Genomic DNA, 16,463 nt, shown 5'->3' on the forward strand with positions numbered 1-16,463 from the left:
GCTCTAGCTGTTATTGAACAGCAGTGAATATTGGAGAGCACGAGTGGACTGCAATGAGAAAGATGATGCATGAGCCCTGATGGGGACTTGCCAGCAGCAATAATTGAAGCAACAGGTTAACAAGCTTCACAAAGTCGTTTGACCCTGCTTGACACACATACACCCACACACTCGTACACATGTATCTGAGCGTGTGCGCACACCAACGTACTCGCATGAATGTGAGCACACAAATGAGAAGAGTGACAGATGATGGCAGAGGTCAGGCTGAGCTCCAGCTTTATGAGCTCACCACAATTACAGCACTGAGAGGGCTGAATGAGAGAGAGGAGCAGAAAATGTCCTCGCTTTATGGCCTGCAACACATTAGGAGACACACACACACACACACATACACGCACATTACCTCTGGCTCTCTGCTATCACCGCCACGTGAATCACAACATCATTCACTATGGGACCCTGTGAAAGAGACAGAGAGATTAACATGTGAACCACATCTCTGGTACATGTCACATCAGTGGTTCTGTTACATCACTTTATGTGTTTTCGCACAGTAAATGTACACTGGAACCAATGCAGACCTGTTGAATCTGTACACATGGATTACAAACATTTAGATCCAAGTGCTCATATTGTTATTTCTCAGTCCAGTTTACAACATAACTTAATTCTGTTAGGGTTTGTTAACTAAGATTACTGTTTTACATGATCACTATTGTTTTTATATTCTTGCTTTTGTTATTCATTTATTTTCTTGCTTTGGTAATGCTGTTAACTTCATACATACCTATGGACCTATACCTATCAGCACTAGTTATAAGGGGAATCAGTGAGAGAAAGAGCATTACTTTTATTTTGCACATTAACAGGAAGGTTAAAATGTAGAGATATAAGTCAACGTGATGAGAACAAAGTTGAAATTTCAGGAATAAAATTGAAATACCATTTCAACTTTATTATCAATATTTCAACAATATTCTCAAAATGCAAATTATAAAAATCATTCCTGCCCTTCTTTTCCTCTTAATGTGGCACTAGAAGAGCATTTATCTGCACTGAATTAAAAATAATTGATTAATGCGTGTGCAGGGCTCAACAATAAGGACCAGGGCAATTAAAATGACATGTCGGGCAAGTAAATCTGGCAAAAGAATTAAACTATTTTGGTAACTGATTAGACATCATGCAAAATAGCAGAAAATGAGGTTTTCAACCTCTCAAATATGGAGATGTCCTGCTTTTCTCCATTTATTATCATATTAAACTGAATATCTTTGGGTTTCAACAAAACCATCATGACATGATCTTGGACTTTGAAAAACTGTGATGGACATTTTTCACTATTTATTGACATTTTATAGACAATACAGTCCCAGATTAAACATGTCAATGAACTTTAGTCTTTGTTGTTATTTAATAACCACTAATAAGACAATTTGCAAGTAAGTATTGATGTTGGGCAAGTAGATTTCTGACCCACTGGTGTGTATGCATGCCTGGTCTGACATAGGCTTCCTTTGTGAACAGACTTAAGACCAGTAACTGCTTGCAAGCAGACTTGGAAAGGCTGATTTTTGGATCTGTGGTTAAAGGACCAGTGTGTAGGATTTAGTGGCATCTAGTGATGATCTTGCAGATTGTAAAAACCTTGCCTCACCCTCCCCTTCAAAGCATTTAGAAGAACCTACAGTGGCTGCAAAACTCATGAAAGGCTGTATCTAGAGCCAGGGTTCATTTTGTCTACTGTGAGCTACTGTAGAATTATGTCGCTTACACACTGGACCTTTAGGTGTAGGGTTAGTGTAAGTCTCCAGGGAATGAGTGTAAGTCTATGTAATGTCCCCAAAAGAAACCTGAGTGAATGTATGTGTGTGTGTGTGTGTGTGTGTGTGTGTGTGTGTGTGTGTGTGTGTGTGAGTGTGTGTGTGTGTGTGTGTGTGTGTGTGTGTGTGTGTGTGTGTGTGTGTGAAAGAGACAGAGCAAGAGAAAGAGGGGTGGGGAGGGTGGGTGGGCAGTGACTGAAATCAGAATTCAGCTCACTACCTTATAAAATGACATTATAGTCTGTGTTATTGCTACGTCTGTGCTCACACAATTCAAATCAAAGTTAAACTCTGAATAACCAACAAAGGTTGATGAGAGACGTGGGAGTGCCAGGCCGGGGTGGAGGGAGCCGGGAATCAAAAAGGATGAGGGAAATGTAACAGGAAGAGCAGAGATGGAGAGAAGAGCAAGGACATTTTCTCCACTTTGGTGCTCACACAGTGAGATGAGCAGAAATGACCTTAAATGTAAAAGTAGAACACAGAGAAAAAGAAATAAAAAGCATGGCATTTATGATTACATTTTTCCATAAGTGAAGCAATGCAAAATTAGTTGAATAATATATTTTAATAATGATTGCACATTTGCTGGTTGCAGCTTTGCTAATGTGAGGGTTTGCTGCTTTTCTCACTTTCATATCATAATATTTCATATCCTCAGGAAAAGTGACAGCATTAATGGTCAGAAATCTCAAGAAGTCACTCGGCTATGGAAAACTGTGACGGGCCTTTGACAGTCATTGCAACATGTTACAGACTAATAGACTTTTTTCACAGCAGCAATTGCAACAAGAAATAGTGATGCAAAGACAGATGTTACCACTGATACTAATTGAGGTTCTGTTCCATTCAGATTTAACAGAGTCAGGCAGCTGTTGTGCCTGTTGGCTCACTGGAAAGGCTCTGCTACACTAAATAAAATGGGACCTTAGATAGTATCACTGGTTACATATGTACTCACCCTGCTATTTCACATCAATATGACTGCCGTGAAAAAGGTTTATTGACAGTAAGAATAATTATTAGTTGCTGCCAATAACAAATCAGATTCTCACACTGTCCAAACAGCATGTTGGTTGAGGTTTTTGTGTCACTCTAGGTGATTCAGCAACTCAGATTTCTCTTTGTTACATAAATTTAGAAAGTGTGCCATGGCCGCATTCTGTGATTTCAGGCTGGCTGACAAAATCGTTGGTGTAAAGATGGACGACATGCCAGGGCAGAGAGGTTCTTAAGTGGAATTTGTTAGTCTGCCTGACTTATTGATCCTTTATCTGACTGAGGTTCCCGCAAGTTAGAATCTATGGCTCCGACCATGGCTCTGAAATATCAGCAGGCTCACTGTGCTGTGCAAGCTATTGATAAATCCATGCTGCTCAAGTAGAAGACAGATTTGTAATTGCGCTTTTTTTTCCACCCTTCAGTCAGTTTCATCTTGGATTTAGAAGAGGTGTTCATGAGTCAGTTCTTAGTGGCCACCCCTCTGTTCACCCACTACCAAAACCAACAATGAACTGATCATTATAACAAGTCTGTTTATCCAAAGCTTGACCTTATTCTTCCGCCAAAAAGAGCTCAAACTGTTGTTCAAAAGCTATTATAATATGGAACTATTATATTACTTCATTACCATGAACACACACACTAATTTATTTTTAGTCAATCCTTTGTACACTGTACTGCCGCTGTACAGTAATTATACTATAATCACTCTCAAATAGAACAAATGTCTATTAATCCCCAGAAAATTGTCCCCCACCAACACACTATTTATTCCTATTTGAGTACCCCCTGCTAAAAACTACAATGCCCAGCTGTTTCACCAAATTATTTCAAAAATGTAAACAATGGAGATGTGGACTAATTGTTGCATTGCATTTTTGGTTTTGGTGTTTTCATGGAATAGTATTCAAGTATTCAACTGCAACCACTAGTCTAAGTCAGAGCACATGGCTTCACATTGTAGCATTTTCCACTACATCTCTTCAGGTTTTTTAACGACATGGCCAGACAATAAACAAAGAACTTCTCAATGACTAAAATATAAGGATAAAATAATGATGAAATAAAAACATTTATTGATGTGCTACATAAATAATGCTTTCTAGCAAGTTAGGCCTCCTCAAAATGAGGTAACACGAGGGAAAACAGAACTGAAGCAATAAAAACACACCGCTTTTCATTGCTTTCATGTGGCCTCAGGAGGAGCGCATCAAGGCAACACTTACACTAGCACTACTACATACAGACAGCCACAATTGGCCATAATACAGTAACACATCACTCACGCTGCCTGAAGTGTGAGTGCAGGGTGAAACACAACATGAAAGACAATGTAGAGGAAAAAAAGAGGGAACAAACAGTCATTTCAGAGGTTTTTCTCTGCAGTCATCTCAGGCCTTTTGGGCTTGTGGACAATCAGGGAACAAACACAGACAAGAGACATCACAGTTGTTTGTCTTGTAGCGGAGCACCTGAATACATCACATGGAATAAATGGCATGCAAATGAAGCAAATGTGTGAGTGTGAAATGAAACTTGAATTTAAAATTTTCACTTAGAAAAGCCAGTATTGTGTTTGTGGAACAGAAAAAAATGGAAAGTATCTGTACCCAATCACCATTTCTCTCAGGCAAAGAAAGATACTTTCATTTGTGTGTTTGTATCTCTTACTCATTTCCTCTTAAACCAACAGTCATTTTAATTGTGAGTGACTATAATTCTTTGTGTTATTGCTTGACAAAAATCACATTCATGTGTTGTTTTACGATTACTTTTATTCATGACAGTTTTATGAGCATTAACAAGGCTGCAGCTCTTTCTTTCTGTTTTGCGTTTTTCCTAACCACTGGTTGTGTGTTTTGTTATATTCATGCACATTTAAATGTCTCTCTGTTCGTGTCCTTCAGGGCCTTTAATCTTCTCCTTCTTTACTTGTAGAAGTACGATTTATATGGGCAATTTATACACGCTTGTGTGCATGGGCAAAGTCAGTCGTAAGCAGAGAAGATAGTCTTCAATGCACTGAGTGACGGTCTATTCAGGGCCATTTAAGGAAGCAGGCAGCAGCTTGATGCTCACAGGAACAGTGTCCTTTCATCTTGCTGTCATTGTGGAGACACACACACATACACACACACATTGATACACACATGCATACACATAGAACATGGCAATATTTGTGCACATGAGGGCACACAACGCTGATACCGTCACGCACAGATGCTCAGATTCATAGTCAGTTACAGAACACAACACACAAACAAGCACGCTTGTGTGTATGCGCGCACACACACAAACACACACAGAAAGCTGGAAGCCATTTTGTTTGGTCGATAAGAGCTGGTTTTAGCCAGCAACCTCGTTACCATAAATCAGAGAGTGTGTGTGTGGTTGGGGGGGGGGGTTTGGGGGGGGAGCTGGGGGTGGCTGAGTAGAAAAAAACAGACGTCGGAGCACAAATCTCTGCTGATGAATGGGGCAGCGATGGCTTCTAAAATGCTGCAATGCAACTCTCTCATTAGCGCTGGTCTCTGAGCAGACAAAGGACTCATTTGGCGAAGGAGAAGATATGGAAATACATATTGGAGACAGGGGAGAAATGTACTGCCTCTCACTCCCTCCTCTGTGCAGTGCGACTGAACCTTGGCGACAACACGACTGTGCGACCGCAGAGAGGACGATGAGTTGTGTCTTCAAATGTTTCTTCAAACAACCTTCTCAGAGGCACCCTAAAAACTTCAATGCTGTGTGACCGAAATGGTGTCGAGTCTGACAGGGGAGAGGGAAATTAGAGATGTCCCGTTAAGAGCCAGACTGGCCTATCACAGCTATATCAGTCTATATCGGTATCGGCACATACGTTGGACGATATGCATACTTGCATACCCTCCTGATTTTCCCAAGAGATTCATTGCTGTCCCCTGGTTTCCTCCCCAGGTCACAATTTTCGTGTTTTTCTCCATATTTTGACAAATACAATACCTAAATGCAACCTCTTTTTAGCAGTGCACAGCACTTTACAACAACACAGCTGCACATGATGGAGAAAAGAGTATCCAGTTCTCCTTAATACATCTATGCTCACGTCTCGTCCTCCTCAGTGGGTAAGAGAAATGGAGAGTACTAAGAGAAAGAAATGATTGAGCAAATTTCAGACATCCTGGAAAGAATAATTCATGTTTACCAGAGAAAATTTAAAAGGAGCACATTTATTCTAGGAGCAGCCTAATTAAGATACACTTAGAAAACACTTGCAGGCATCTGTTTGCAAACAAAGTTGTACTGACTTCATTTATTTGTATTTACAGTTATTTCGAATTACTAGAAATACAAGAAAGTCTACTATTTCAGTGTGCCCTGATGTCATTTTTGGACAATAAAGGTTTTAATTAAACTGTAAAATATCCTCCATTACGTATCTTTGTTGTTGTTTGAGAAGCACATTTGAGGTATGACTGCAGTTGCTCCACCCTGAAAAAGACAAGACTCTGTCCTCTGTTGGGCAACTTTATTCAACCTGCTGCGGTATATATTTTTTAAAGGTTTTTGTTTTCCAGGCAGCAGTTGGCCACTTGGTCACACATGAACAACAACAGCAAAGACTGTGTCACAGACGTAAAGCAGACCGATGTCATACTGTGTTGCTCAAACAAAAATGCACTTGTCTTTTCTACATAAGCCACAGTAGCAATAAAAATACCAGGATCGACTAGAATAAATAGGTAAATAATGTGAAAAAAAAAAACTAGAGTGCATCAAGAGAAATATTTCTAGGTTGCAACACAATATCAGCCGATATATCGATACTGGAAGTTTTATACTCCCTGATATTATCACTGGCATCTGCTCCCAAAATCCAGTATCATTTAGGCTCTAGTGTCATTTCACCAAAGAGGCTTGGCTGCAGACTGCTAAAAGGCAGTTAAATCATATTGGACCCTGGACACACCCGATGGTGCGGCCACTGGTCGGATGTCAGTACAGCTCAGGCCAAATCTAACGGTATAAAGACCTCTGTAGCACTCCTGGGAATTGGATTTCAGAGTGATTAATGAAAAGAATAAAGGCTGGTAGAACAAATGGGTTGCCATTGAACACAGGTAATTAAAGTTCTGAAACTTGAACTAAGTATAATACAAAAGGAAATGGACTGAAATGTCCACACTATGATGAAGGTTTGATGAAACCAGACATTCTGTGTCTTACTTAGAGCAAATGTGCATGTGAGTACAATTTCCCTGCTTAGAAACACATGTTCTTTTGCTCTTTACCATGCTATCTCCACCTACACATTAAAACTACATGCCAACCTACGGACTCTACAAGTTCAATCAGCTTCTCTCGGGGAATACTACAAGAGATTACTAACTACTGTATAAGAAGACAAGGCGGGCTCAGGCAGGTTGAGTAAGCTTCAAAAATGGATTGCATCAGTTTAACATGAAATAACATCACAGACTGGTGAGATGTAACAGTGTATAGTATGTATCGAGGAGGAAACTTTGCTGTTGGGCCAACAGCGGGGGTTCAGCAACTGACAGCTAAAGGGGAGGATGTTACTGATTTATCTAAGGGGGAAGCACATTTACCGTGGTCAACTGGAAATCACTCACTTAAAAACTTGAAAACCCCAAAAGTTTTGCTCTGAAAGACTCCTCAGTCAGTGACAGAGAATAGGTAGATAATTCAATCAAAAAAAAAAAAGCATCTTTCTACATTAAAGTCAGTGTACACTCTACAGTCTTGGAAGGAGAGGGTGTGGCAAGGCTTTTACAATCCCCACACTCTCCACTAATTGCCACTAAATCCTACACACTGGTCCTTTAAAGGAATACTTCCATTTTTTTGGGAAATACACTTTCACTTTCCCACTTGCCCAGAGTTAGAGGAGAAGATTGCTACCAGTCTTATACCTTTCTGTTCAATATATGGCTGTAGTCGGCACCTAGTTAGCTTAGCTTAGCATAAAATAGGGTGGCCAGAACCTTTTTGTGGCCTGTCCCTGGCTGGAGCTGTCATCGGAAATGTCCCCATTTTTAACTGTGTGTTAAAGACGATTTTATAGGATATAAATTACACATTTATTATCCCAAACAATGTTTTCGTGATACAAAAATGAGGCAAGCAAGGGGAATCTTTTAACCAAAATATTTTATCTAATACTGTACTATTTATTATGAAAGATTACAGAGCAAAGAGAAGACTGTCTCACAAACATCCTGCACCATCTCAGTACCTAATATACATTGACCTTATGGTTTTTCAGGTGACAAAGAACACAAGCCAGGACAGCACAGCAACCCCCCCCCCCAGACCTCTGTGTCCATTTCCTTTTGCCATATTGTCCTCAGACTTTCTCTCTCACCATACAGAGCAGCTGCTGCCACTTTATAAAATACAGAGGATGATTAGACATTTTGTGAACCTTTGCAATATATTTTCATCCTGTGGTATTGTAAAGTATTCTGATTTTTGGATATTGTTTAACACCCAATTTTATCAGTCAGCCAGCACTGCAGGTTATTACAGTACAAACAACATTGTCAAAATATGTGAACCAGAATTGTCCAATCTCTTGTTTTCTCTCTTTTTTTTTAATAGATAATAACATTAGATATCGGAATGATATATTGACCACCAAACTGTAAATGTTCATGTTTTATTCTTCACCTTAGCATAAAGATTAAAAACAGCCTCGTAATGACCAGCCAAGAAAAAGTCTGGCGCACAAACTGCTGAACACAGACTCCGCAAATCATTGCTCATACACATCCTTTTTTGTGCATTTTAAACACACAAGATAAAATGCTTTATTACCTTTACACAGAGCCAGGCTAGCTGTTTTCTCCTGCCTCCAGTTTCTATGCTAAGCTAAGCTAAGCTAAGTTGGCAAGCAAGCAACTTTACTTACTTACTGGTTCACTCTCATCAGCATGGTTTCAACATCAGCAGGCTGCTACATTAAGTGAAAAAGTTTAAAAAATTCATGCTGATTGACAAAGTTAGCATTAGCTAGAGAATATAGTGGGGTGTTTAACAGTTACAGAGCCAGCTTCTTCCCTTAGGGGTTATAAAGAAGAGCTAAAGGGAGAGTGAAGATTGGATTTAAATTTATGCAGTGGACACAAACATGGCTCCAGAGGAAATCTTAAGTTGCTCTGTAACTACAGGAAATAACACTTTTTGTTAACAAATCCACTATATAATTTCAAAAGATGATGACAGGCTTGCATTTACAGTTTGTTTCTACTGCCAAATAAATCTGTTAATGCTGCCGTTAGTATATGAATCACTGCCTGTCGTGATTTTTCGAGGTTTTCCACTGGTTTCCACCGGTTTTCGAGGTTTTTAGCTCTGCAGGTTTCAACTTCCAATTTTGAGTGCTCCTCTTATGATATTGAGTTATTCTTGAAAATGCACAACACAGAATATCAAAGATGTGTATGCCTGAGGGAAATCCAGCTCACCAGGTCAGAATATTGAATACCTAAATGCTGTTCACAAGAGGGCATGAGCAGGAGCAGAGGCTTCAGAGTTGCCACCAAGCAGAACTGTGCCCTGTTAGCCTGAGGTTTAGAGGTGAGGGCAGAATAATATCATATTATCAATGCAGGCACCCCGCTACCAACGCGTTCAGCTGCACCAATCATTAATTAAATCATTGAATACCACTGAGTTTTGCCTCAAACTTTGAATTTATATGGAAATAAGATTCATTTATTCATGAATTGAGTAGAACAAAGCTTAAAAATGCAATGAAGAATTTAATATTAACTTCAGATCCCTTGTAGGAGTGTTTGGAAAAAAAACAGCTGTACTTTAGGACATCGGTGATGCGAGTGGTTATAGCAGGAATTGGCAGGTGGTGAGAGCAGCATCCCATACTTCCACACATAGAAGTCTGGGAAGGATATTAAATATGGCCATGAAGAAAAGCAACAGCAAGACAGAATTTAAGAAGGTTTTCTGGTTTCTTCTGGCCCCATATGGAGCATGATACAGGTATTTGTCATTGGTTTATTTTTTTAATAATTTCACAATAAGCATATATCAATGGACAGTGGTAGACAGTGATGAAGTACATTTACTTGAGTTCTATACTTAAGTACATTTTTTGAGTATCTGTACTTTACTTGAGTATTTGTTTTTTTGGAAACTTCTGACTTTCACTCCACTACATTTCAAAGACAAATATTGTACTTTTGACTCCACTACATTTCTAGGAAGGTTGTTGTTACTTTTTGACTGAGCACATGGTTGAAGTCAGCTGTTGCTGTTTTTTCTTTTCTAAAATGCAATTGGTCACATGCTGTGTTCCTCACAGAAAGAAACCAATCACAGTAGCTCCTCTCAAATGTGACTGATGTAAAAGCAGAAATACATCCATGCGCACTAACAAGCACAAGCAAGCTCTCCCTCTTTCATTCAAACAAAAAGCGGTAATGGTGACGGCAGGAGAAAGACAAAATTAAATCTCAACATGTTATTATAATTATTCATTATTCCAGGTAGCTTTTAAAGTTGGATTGTTTTTATCGGGGTGAAAAATAGAGCATAATTCATGTATATACTGCCTCTGAAGACAGAAAGAAATCTCAGTTATTTAACAGACTTGGAGAACTCCTTACAGTTAGTTTCAATCTGCTTTTATGCAGTGATTTTAATACAGTTACATCAGAAAATGACAATAGCTGTCCTTTTTGTTTTTAATTGCATTTCTATGCTGACGTTTTTATAGGTGTTTCTATAGGCTTTGTGTAGCAGAGTGGTTCTACAAGCAGGTCAGTGCATCATTAGATGGTTTCAGAGAGTTACAAGCTTCTGTAAATGCATCATGAAAACAATACAACATGTATTGATATTAGAAAATGTACTTTGTAATTTGTACTTTTGAATACTTAGGTATTTTTAAAAACATGTACTTTTGAATACTTACGTATTTTTAAAACCAAGTACTGTAGTACTTTAACTCAAGTAAAATTTTGACTGAGCAACTTTCACTTGTAGTTGAGTAATATTTGACCAGGAGTATCTATACTTTGACTCAAGTACTGGGGTTGAGTACTTTGTATACCACTGTCAATGGACAATGTACTGTATAAAATGATATCATCAACAGTCACTGACAAAATGATGGACTATGACACTTTACTCACAAATAGAAATCACATTAAGTCTGTGTCAAAAGGCATTGTGGGAAGTCTTTCTGCAACCAACACAAAGGGCTGCAGCAGCAAACAGACATTTGTCTTCACCTGAAAAACAACATGTCAGCACTCGTGCAGTCACAGCTCTGTGCTGAGCAAGACTGGTTGGGCCAGTTTAAAAAAGTGTGTATTCTTAGATGATAAAGCTGATGTTGTTCTATTTCTTTATCATACAAAATGCAGTGAAAAGCAAAATAAACAATGAATCAAACACACTGTGAAGAGTCATCTGTTCGCTCAAGCCCCATCCTTTAAGATCATATCACGCTTCTACATCTCTTCCTGGTACTTCTGTCCACTACAACTGGGTGAAGCCCATTGGATAGTAATTATGTATTCTTATACTCTTTATTTTTCTACAGAGGATATGTTCCTTGTTTTTTTTTTATTTTATTTTACTACAGTGTACTACAGCATGCTTCAGAAGGAGACTTTAGTACATGCTCTGATACCTTATAGACTTGATTACTGTATTGTCATTTACTCTGGACAAAATAATAACTTTTTATAAAAGCATTGTTAGGTTCAGGTGTTGAGATCTTGTCATTTTGACCGTACTCTAAGCTCCTCTATGACTGAGCTCATGTTAGTGCCTGCTGATTTTAAAATGCTTCTCGTAACATACTAAATATTACTACAACTTGCTCTGCCATTAAAGGAATAGTTCACAATTTTGGGAAAATACACTTACTTACGTACATCATGTCTCTGTGCTAAATATGAAGTTACAGCTTGGAGAAGGTTACCTTAGATTAGCATAAAGAATATAAGCTGGAGGAAACAACTAGCCCGGCTCTTTTAAACTGTAAAAATCTTTCTTGTGGCCGGGTGCAGTGACTTCCAGAAGTCTGGTCTTCATTCAGAGAAATCTTTACACTTAAATAGTCCACTTATAACCCCCTTTTAAATACAGTGTAATATGTTTACCCTTCAGTATATGTATTAAATTAACAACATATAATCCAGTTTCTTCAATAATAATAATGACAAAAAATAATCAAATTGAGTGTGGGTGATACGCCAATCCTTCCAGTTAACTTGACTGCACTTTGGTTAGGTCAAGACATGATAACTATTTTGGTAAGTTTAGGAAAACATCATGATTTGGGTTAAGATAAATATGTTACTTATGTACATGGTTATGTATGTTATGTAACATAAGTTAAGTAACTTAACATTCAAATAAGTCAATGTTGCCTTTTTTTTTTAACTAGACACTAACTGTGGTATCCTGGGTGAAAGCTCTGTGTCTGTCTGAACAATCCATCAACTCCAACCTCCTTCATATGCAGACTTTGTTGCTCTTTATACTATGTCACTTGACATTTACATGGTAGACTTTACGTCAGTAGACTAGAGGGTATGACATAACCAGTGGTGGACTGTAACAAAGTACATTTACTTGAGTACTGTACTTAAGTACATTTTTTGAGTATCTATACTTTACTTGAGTATTTGTTTTTTTGGAAACTTCTGACTTTCACTCCACTACATTTCAAAGACAAATATTGTACTTTTGACTCCACTACATTTCTAGGAAGGTTGTTGTTACTTTTTGACTGAGCACATGGTTGAAGTCAGCTGTTGCTGTTTTTTCTTTTCTAAAATGCAATTGGTCACATGCTGTGTTCCTCACAGAAAGAAACCAATCACAGTAGCTCCTCTCAAATGGGACTGATGTAAAATCAGAAATACGTCCAGGCGCACTAACAAGCACAAGCAAGCTCTCCCTCTTTCATTCAAACACTTGTAGTTGAGTAATATTTGACCAGGAGTATCTATACTTTGACTCAAGTACTGGAGTTGAGTACTTTGTCCACCACTGGACATAACAAACAAAAGCATAAAAGGTGTTCACAAAATTACTTCAAACATTGCTGGGTTATTAATTTCCCATTTGGTGAGATCTGGCTTGTTAATTAATGAGCTTTAGCAGTACTGGGAAGCAAATTTTTATAACCTCTGTAAAGAGGCCAAGCTAGCTCCCCTGTTTCCAGTCTTTATGCTAAGCTAACATCTCCTGACTCTAGTTCCATGCTTAACGAGATTTATGAGAGGTTTCAATCTTCTCATCTGACATACGACAAGAGATCATGCGAGGATATTTACCCAAATGTGCCCATTCCGGTGCCCCAGAACTCCACCAGCACATCAAACAAAATCCTCAGGTAAAACAGCCTTTTCTTACTGCATCTTTAAATGTGTTCAAATAAACTACCAGCTGCCAGCAGGAAACTCTAGCTCTCCTGTGATAGTTAAATCTGAGCATAAAACTTTTTATTGGCTCCTTAACTGTCTGATTGCAGAGGCACTTAATGGTCAGCAGTGTAGGAGAGTAGTTCAGTGTAGCTCAGGTTTCGATCAGCCCCAACTTTATTTAGCTCTAGTGAGTTGTCAGATTAGAGGCAGTTTTTAATTTGTAATCTTAGTGAAACTTCTAACAGTTACAGTCCACTTTACATTAGTTAGTTTACTTTTTGGTCACTCTTTGCATGGATTCTGCTTGTGCTATCATACCTCAACATGTCCTTTACAAATCAGTGTTGCAGTCCTCGAGTCCCCTGCTCTTGCCCTGTTGGCTTAGACTCCTGAGGCAATTTGTACATTTCTGACCCCAACTACACCTTAAGTAAGCTCTGTCTCAAATGCGACAATCCCAAATGTGATGGAGTCAGGCAGGTGCTTGAAATAAAAAAAAAAAAAAAGAAAGCAGCTGACTTGCACAGGGCAGGGACGCAGACAGAGAGCTGTGTTCTTATTTGTTCTGTCCCAGTCTAATAACAGTGTCTGTTTCCGCTGCGAGTGCATGCATGTGTGTACCAACCTCAGGCACTTCTCTGTGACAGGAAGAACAAACACCACTGTTTACCTAAGCGTGCACGAACAAACACAGAGAATGACTAATGAAAGAGGCACATTAATAAATTGAGATGGCACACATCTGTCACGAAAAGCAAACAAATTAGAATAAATAACTCCTTGACTCTTCATCTCTGCACAATGAGAGAATACAGACACACACTCCTGGAAAGAAAAAAAAGAAAAAATAAACAAATCTGTAATCCATCCTGAATCTGTTACCATATTATATATGATCTGTTATTTTCTTCCCATGTGTATATGTGTGTATTATCATAATATATCTTTATATGTGTTGTGACATTACATTATACATACATATCATTATTATATATATTCTACATTGTTATTATTTTATATTGTGCTATACTATCATTGGTGTTCAGTTGTCCTGTGTTTTCATTCAGACATTAAAGTGGATCGAGTTACACAGACAAAGCTGCTCCTGTGCTCTTGCTTTACCCACAACCCTTCAATAGTTTAATTCAGTAACAAGTAGTTTGTTTCTATCTATCTATCTATCTATCTATCTATCTATCTATCTATCTATCTATCTATCTATCTATCTATCTATCTATCTATCTATCTATCCTTTGCTGTTCAAGTAAAGTCCAGTAAATGTTCTCTATATAAGCTTCTCTAAATTCGCTGCAAGCTCAGTTACTACTCTGCAATTGAGATAAGAAAAATATGTATTTATTTATTATTATTTTTTGTTTGTTTGTTTGTTTGTTTGTTTGTTTGTTTATTTTTTTCACAAAAGTTGCTGCTTGGAAATGCAAAAGGATTCCAGAAAAATGGCCTCTGCCCCAGCAAATAAACAGCAAGAAATCACAATCCGCACAGACAAGCAGTAGGAAAAAGGAAAGAAGAGAAGTCTTGAGATGGGACAAATTGAGACATGCTATTAACGAGAGGCTACAGTACGTTTCCAGCTGCGGGATGGACTGGCGGTGGCTTGCAGCGGGCCCGGCCGCCGCTGCATCCTGCCCCTCAGAGATACGGCCGCGCTAAATTTGACAAAGTGAAAAGCCATTTGCCAGAGAGCGCTGCTGTGAGTCCCTGCAGAACAGAAATGAATTTCAGCTCCGCTTCATTTGACTTTTCCCCCAAAATTAAAAGCAGTGAGTTGTGACGCAAGATGAGAAGAGATCTCTTTTTCTTTCCCTTTTTCTTTCCTTCCTTGCTCTCTTCTTTCATCCCTCCTTTTACTTTCACCCTTCCCTCATTCTGCTCGTTCTTCCTTGCTCCCTTCCTTCTTTTTCTTCTTCATTTTGTCATACTTTCCTTTCTTCTCTTCATTACCTTCTTTCTTTCCATCCTGCCTTCTCTCCATCTGTTTACCATTCCACCCTACCTTCTTTATCTTCATTTCCATCCTTTCCTGTTTCTATTCAATCATCCTTCCTTCATTCATTCCATCCTTCCTACCCCTCCATGTTACGATTGCTTACTTCTTCCCCTTTGTTCCTTCTTTTTTTCTCTCCCCATCCTTCCTTCCTTGTTATAATTCCACCCAACCTTCTTTTTCTTCTTCATTTTCATCTTTATCTCTTTCTATCATCACAGTCTTTCACTTCCTCCCTTCTGTCTTTCTGTCACAAAATTCTATAATTCTTTTCTTCTTTCCTTTCTTCCCCTTTCTGTCATTCAAACCTATCTTCTCTTCCTCTGTCTTCCTCCCTTCTTTGTTCCATTCCTTCTTTTGTCCCCCTTTTATCATTTCTTTTTTTTCCTCTTGCCCCTCCTTTCTTCTATCCTACTTTCTTTTTCCTTCTGTCTGTCCTTTCTTCTTTTTATTTCCTTCCTTTCTTCCCTATTTTTTTTTATCATTCCATCCTACCCTTTTCTTCATTTCCATCCTTCCATCTTTCTATCATTCATTTCTTTCTGTCTTTCCATCCCACCTTCCTCTCCTTTCTGCCATCCATTGTTCTGTTGTCCCTTGTTTTTTTCTCCCCTCTTCCTTCTTTATGATCTATCTTCCTCCCTCCAGTTCTCCTTTTTCCTCACTTTTATTCCTTGTTTGTGTAATATTGTTCCTTCTTTTCATTTCCTTCCTTTTTCCCATGTTTATCATTCATCCTACCTTGTTTTTCTCCTTCATTTCATCCTTCCTTCCTATCATGCAATCTTTCCTTCCTTCCTGCCTTCCATTGTTTTGTCCTCCCTTGCTTTTCTTTCTTCCCTCTTTACATCTGTTGTTTGATCCTACATTATTTTCTTCTTTCCTTCTTTTTCTCTCTGCTTGTCCTTCCCTTCACCTTCGTCATGCTTTTTTACTTCCTTCCTGCCTTTCCTCCTTTTTCTTCTCCCTTTGCTTCCTTCCTTTAGCTCCTCCTTATCTCTTTGTTTCTTTCCATACTTCATTTGTCCCTTTCCTTCCCTACTTCTCTTTATTCTCCTCCCTCTCTCCCTCCCCATCTTCATTCAGCCCACTCTGTGGGTCTCACAGGTCAGAAGTAAATCATCTCCAAACAAGTAGCATTTCACAGAGTCAAATCTTTCTGACAAAAGCCCTCCACCAGTAACTCTGTCAAAACCCAAACACCGACAGTCACACAGGGTG

At 38.7% G+C, this 16,463-nt stretch overlaps 1 protein-coding gene across 2 annotated transcripts in view; it reads right to left on the reverse strand.

Moving 5' to 3' along the window:
• phkb (phosphorylase kinase, beta) overlaps positions 1-16,463 on the reverse strand; it is a 156,557-nt gene that overhangs the window by 38,439 nt on the left and 101,655 nt on the right. For both annotated transcript variants that reach the window (XM_084721285.1, XM_084721293.1), the window contains one exon: positions 407-462. In XM_084721285.1, coding sequence (XP_084577411.1) covers positions 407-462 — 56 coding nt within the window. The remainder of the gene's footprint in view (positions 1-406; positions 463-16,463) is intronic.

Source organism: Lutjanus erythropterus, chromosome 1, assembly GCF_056507025.1.
Source record: "Lutjanus erythropterus isolate fLutEry1 chromosome 1, fLutEry1.hap2, whole genome shotgun sequence".
NCBI classification, from domain to species: domain Eukaryota; kingdom Metazoa; phylum Chordata; class Actinopteri; order Lutjaniformes; family Lutjanidae; genus Lutjanus; species Lutjanus erythropterus.